Source organism: Notamacropus eugenii, chromosome 1, assembly GCF_028372415.1.
Source record: "Notamacropus eugenii isolate mMacEug1 chromosome 1, mMacEug1.pri_v2, whole genome shotgun sequence".
In the NCBI taxonomy this organism is placed as follows: Eukaryota; Metazoa; Chordata; class Mammalia; order Diprotodontia; family Macropodidae; genus Notamacropus; species Notamacropus eugenii.
This window is the reverse complement of record NC_092872.1, coordinates 416462559-416468558: the sequence shown is the minus strand read 5'-3', so window position 1 is coordinate 416468558 and position 6000 is coordinate 416462559. Positions and strand designations below refer to the sequence as shown.

The window sequence follows — 6000 nt, the reverse complement described above, 5'->3', positions numbered from 1 at the left end:
GATATAAGGCTGGTCTGGAGATGGATGACTAAGAAGGGAGAGATAACAAGAGATAGCCATTTTTGACTAGGCACCGACAGTTGTGAATCATGGGGATTAGGAGATCAGGAGGTAAGATTTTGTTGGCTGGAAGGAACAGAAAGTCTGTGGCCATATCAGCCTCTAGGTTCTGATTATGGTGTTGGTGTGAAGGAACCTTTGCTGTTGCTGCCTTCTAGCTGGAACCCTCTCAGCTGATCGTAGAAGGCTTCTGACAGCTAGGAAGGGGCTGAAGGGAAGGAGGCTTCAATTGATGGCAGCCAAACTGCTGGTTCTTGGTGGTGGCACAGATCCTAGCTTCACATAAGGCTTTGGTCTATCTGGATGAGATAAATACAACAGTTTAATTAAGGCCAGGGCTTCACTGGCCTATGGATACACAGAAAAAGAGGGAGCTATGGGATGAAGAATGATGTGGAAGAAGATGAGGGATGGAGAGGAGGAAGCAAGATGCAGAAGACAGGACCCAAGAATGGGACCTGACAGAAGGATTGTTTGGAGACAGGTTTCTGGATTTATGTAGCTTAGACAGGGCCCCACCCTGCTGTTTTTGCTTCTTTCACTGATGACATGACAGAACAGGCTGGAAAGAGTAAGCCCATGTAGAGTATTTTTATTTCAAAATCAATTACAATAAGTTACAACATTTAGTAAAAAGCAGGAGGGTTTCTGGCCATAGCTGAGGAGGCAGAAGTAAAAAGCCATGGACACCTAGGGGTGGCACCCCTCTCAGGGGAAAGGCCATGGAGAGCCCTATGCTGAAGACTTTTTTTCCTGCCTTCTGAACCTTCCTCACATGGGTACTCTCTGTAGTGAGCTAAACCAGAGCACAGCCTCTTCCTTCCTTCCCTCTCCATGCCTGGCTCTGGAGGAAGGAGAACCGTACTTTTGTGATCTGTCCCTTTCCTTCCAGGTGAGTGGAATCACCAAGTCTTGGCCAGTCACTGGAGAGCTTAGGAGGAACCTGTGTAAGCTGGAACAACGTGGCCCCTCCTCAGAACCCTTTTCAGCTATCTGCAGAACTTCTTTCCCCTAGGGAGGCCTAGAGGGTAGGGATTCCTTCGGTAGTAGGCCCTATTCCCAGCCACCCCTGGGAAGAAGCTACCTCTCTGGATGTCATTCTAGAAGCTGGTGAAGCCTGTTGTCTCTGGGCTTCTGTATGCCACATGCTGGGAGGAACGCTTCTTTCAGGGCATGTTATTAGGTAGGCACTGAACAGTGATTCACTTTTAAGCAAACTTAAATGATTAAAATAAGATATATCGAGAAACATCTGGTGCTCTTTTAAATGTTAATAGTGAAAGAAATGAAATGGATAATAATGAAAGCAGCAGTAATTATGTCCACCTGTCCCCCATTTGGAGGCTTGCTTTAAGAAATTTCCTCTCCATCTTTCCTCCAGGCTTCAACCTCAGTGAGCTCTGCCCTCCCTACAGAGCAACCTGAAGGGATGGATGATTTTAGCACCTAACTCACATGTGAAGGGTTAAAACCAAAACCTGTCTCCTGGCAAAAGGCTAAGTGACAGCACAACCAGAGCTGTACCTGTAGGTCACTGCAACCAGGAACTGCAGACTGAGCCAGGAACCTGGAGCATGGGGACACATGAAGGAGAGCAGGGTCTCTGCGTTACGGCAGTGGTCCTGGGAATCTGCCCTCTGAGGCCAGGGTCCTGTGGCCTTTACCTAGTGTGCTGGCGTAGAGGCAGGTGGCCAAAGGAGGGGATGGTTCCCTGCTAAGCTACATCTCTGTGCAAAATCACCCAGGAACCTATGAAGGCAGGGTATAGAGAGGGCAGCTGCACCCCAAACACTGCTTTAATAATAACTCCTGAAGATTATACAAGCAGAGGCAGACATGCATAATTTACTGTGGGGTTCTCTGAGCCTTGGGCACCAGGAGTTTCTGATAGCAGTAAGATTACAACAGTTTTGCTCCTCCATGCCCCAAACAATTTTGGCTAGAGGAGTAAGGTGTCTATATACGTTAGCCACTTGGGAAAAGCCCTCTCTTTTCAAATAGGCCTGTCACTGATGTGGTGGAGAATTCTGGGTTTGTTTGTTAAAGTAAGAAAAAATTCTCCCATCTTGTGCCACAGTGGTCCAATTCTCACCCATTTACCTTCTAAAACCTTACTGTTCACTCAGTGAGGGTCAGCCTGAAATGGAGGAGAGTTCATAGTCACTGGATGAACTAAACTGCCTTTCCATCTTCTTCTGATCCTTGATCTTTAGGCCAATATCCACCTTTTTTTCAAAGAAGTTCACCAGGGCAGTCTCTGTAAGGATGGAAGCCAAGATCTGCTCAAAGGATATGGACCAATCAGTATCAATGGTGCTGCCATACCTGGAGGCAGGGCTGCCTGCTTCACATCCCACCAGCACGGTATCATCAGCAATGTCTTCACACTGCAGGGAGCTGGTGCTCACCACGGAATAGGAAGACATAGACATGTCATCTTTGGTTTCATCATCTGACAACAGCTGGGAGGGAGATCCTTGCCCTTCTCCTCGCCCTTCCTCACTTACAAGCTGGTTCTCCCGCAGAGTCTTTCCAGGCTGTATATCTCCCCCCGCTTTCTGTTCTGGGTCCACAGGGGAATGCTGCTCCCCAGCTGAGCTCTGCCTGTATTCTGATGGGAGAGACTCTTCCTCACTTGTTAAGTCCTGTTCGTGGCTGGCTGGGTTGCCCTCTGGCTTTTTGTGGGGCCGGCTGGAAAATTTCTTGCCCACTTCTCCAATGCGGAGAAGGAGGCTGGCCACAGTGGCAATGGCATGATATAGCTCCTGTTCCACCGGATCCTCGCTGAACATATTATAAAGAGTCTTGCACAATTCAATAAATTGTTCCTTTTATGCAGAGGAAGATAAAAGAAGAGACCATGGGTCAGAGAATGAAACAGTAGCAAACTTGATGCTATCACTCTGGTAAAGCATTAGAAAGGTGCGAGCTATCCTTAGTATTAGAACTGCAGAGCCTTGCTAAGTTAAGTAAGGACAGGGGACTCAGTAAAGGTTGAATTTAGATAGACAATATGTATTTTTTTTGGACTGGATCTGTTATTTAACTGGGAATTCCCAGTGAGTAAATTCCTTATACCAATGCAGACTGTTGTCTGTCCTGCAAATTGCGACCATAAGAGAGTTATCTGGGACAATGAGAGGTTAAATGACTTGCTCAGGGTTACAGGAACCTAAGCCTTCTTCTGAGGTCAGCTTTCTATTATGCCACACTATCTCTCTGTGGAAAATGCTGTTCTTAATTATAGGATGACCACAATAATGTAAACAATACTGAGACTTCAGAACTCTGATCAATGCAATGACCAATTGTGACTTCAGAGGACTGATGAGGAGGAGGAGGAAGCCTCTCATCAGAGATATGGGTGGATTACAGAGGCTCACATTGTCACTGTCAGATGTGGCCAAAGTACATACTTATTTTTTGCTCTACTTCTTTGTTACATGGAAGGTTGTATGGGGGAACTATCTATGATGGGAGCAAGGGGACTGGGTAATGTGGAGTTCCTGGGAAGTGACAATGATCTAAAAATTAAAGCACATCAAACAAATATTTAAAAAAAGAGAATACTGCTTTTTAAAGATATAGACACCAAAGTATGTATGCCCTGTCTATCCAAGCAGGCAACCAGGGCAGCCACATTGTTGGAAAAAACCTACTTAACTGGTCCTGGCTGCCAACATCACTCACTCTTGGGAGCTCAGCAGAGTCATCAAAGAGAGAGGTTAGGAGAAAAGAGACGCCTGCTGTGATTTCATTAGCATACTGTATGAATACTGGTATTTCAGATTCTGGATCTCTGTTACATAAGAAGGAAACCTTAAAACCTTTATGTAGTGTGGAGGGCTAATGCTTGTGGCTGTTTTTGTGTCTTAGGATTAATTTAAGCAATAAGATTCATAATGACTCCGCATTATGAAACATGTGATTCTTGTTGGTCTGGCCCAAGAGGGTGAAAATGATGCCCTCCTGGCAGGCATTTCAAGCTGTCTAGCCTGGTTCTCTGCCAAGACAACCTGTCCTGTAATGACCAGGCTGCAACAGGGGGTAGAATGGCAATTTAGGAGGGTCTTAAAAAGGCAGGGGAACAAAAAGAAACATTCCCATGCCCTCAGAGAAACCTTTCACTTTCGTTCCTTCCATTTCCAATACCTGCTAGCCAAGAGTAATCCATACCAGGGTGTAAGTGCCATGATAAAGTCACAGGAATGCAATAGCCCCTTGGGAAGACCCTTGGCAACCAGGGCCATTATTTAATTGGCACCAGAAGAGCCCTGAAAGCTGTAAACAGAAGAAAGGGACAGCCTGTGTTCTGCTGCCTCTTAGCAAAGGCAGTAACATTTTGTTCAGTGTCGGGGGGTGAGGGGAGGAAGGAGAAGAGTGGGCACACAGGTTACTATACCTGAGTATTCTACATTTAAAACTATACCATAACAAATGTATTCCTAAGGTCCTTATATTCTGAGCAAGTCATGTAACCTCTCAGTGGTCCCAGATAACTCTCTTAAGGTCATAATTTGCAGGACAGACAACAGTCTGCATTGGCATAAGAAATATATATATATATAGGTCAGAAGTATACCTTAGAGTATAGTATTAGAAAGGAATATAACATATAAGGCCAGAGCCGTGCCTGGAACACTTATCGAGTGGCAAGGAAGGGAGACCTCAGCTTGGAAGAGGCATGGGAGGAAAACCACATGGCTCGATCTGGGCACGGTGAGTTACCAAATGCTAGGACATTAAATCTCATTTGTCATTTTTCCAAGAACTTCAGAGGCTTTTTACCATAGAATGCTAGGGTTAGATAAGGCTATTCGGTCTGACCAGGCCAGCCAGTTCAAACCCCTCATTTCACTGAGCAAGGAACTGAGCCCGTAAAGACCATGGTGACCTCAGACCTCCCATAAGAGACAACTGTCATCCTTCTTAATCAAAAAGCATGTCGTAAGCATGTACTTTGTCTCTTCTATTTCTTCTTTGACTTTCATACCTGGCTCATTTTGGGAAGATCCTTAATAGTTTCTTTCTTGCACTCTTTCTCGCTGGCCCACATTTGAAGGTAGTACCTGTAGTCTGGGGAGTTGGCCCCCTTCTCTTCTGCAAAGAAAGGAAGAAACAAACAAGCCAGAGGTTCCATAGGATACAAAAATTACTTCCACGGTGAACTGCAGGAAATCTAAAAATGATTATAGGCTGGAAGCTAAAGTTGCTAATACCAAGCAAGGTCCATGTAACAGGAGGGACTCAGAAAGGTCTGTAGTACTTTACACATGTCTTTCAATTGTGTCTTTTTTTCATGGTTATTACTGGGGGGACAATGGGGTATAGCGAAAGGGGTGAGGGAGAGTATGAGTGTGTGTGTGACAAATGTACGTATCACACTGCTATTAATAGGTTATTTCTGACAATATTAGACATTACCTCTTTTATCTTTGAAGTCTCCATTTCCACTTCCTTCTTTTTCTTCAGGAGATGCAGCTTCTAAGCAACCAGAAAGAAGAAAATCACAAAATATATTTCTGTCATAAGGTACAAAATGAAAATTCTGAAATTTATTTTAGAAAATTATTTCTGGAAAATTTATTTTCAGAAAAACTTTGTTTTTGAAATTTATTTGCAGAACTGGACTCATTTTGTTAACTCTCTATTTTCCCTTAGCAATTATTTCCCCAACTGTACCCTTTGTAATTTCTGTTGTACCCTTAGCTCTCCTTCCTATCATCTTTCTTCTTTTGTCCCTATATTCAGCCTTAGAAAGAATTCCCATAAACTCAGGGAAAATATTACTTCTGCAAAAGATAAAACAAAAGAAAGATGTTACTTCAGTCCTCATAAGGATGAAAATCATGCTACATTTGGTCTTGATATTTGAAGGACCAAAGAGGTTATGGGATGACACGGTCTCAGGGGAGAATGGGCTCCCTATGAAAACTGTAT

General features: G+C 44.2%; 1 protein-coding gene across 1 annotated transcript in view; it reads right to left on the bottom strand.

Moving 5' to 3' along the window:
- Window positions 1-636: 636 nt before the first annotated feature.
- TBC1D9B (TBC1 domain family member 9B) overlaps window positions 637-6000 on the bottom strand; it is a 40227-nt gene continuing 34863 nt past the window's right edge. Inside the window, exons 19-21 of the mRNA XM_072631234.1 lie at window positions 5485-5544; window positions 5054-5160; window positions 637-2888 (exon numbers count right to left, since the gene is read on the bottom strand). Coding sequence (XP_072487335.1) covers window positions 2193-2888; window positions 5054-5160; window positions 5485-5544 — 863 coding nt within the window. The 3' untranslated portion in view covers window positions 637-2192. The remainder of the gene's footprint in view (window positions 2889-5053; window positions 5161-5484; window positions 5545-6000) is intronic.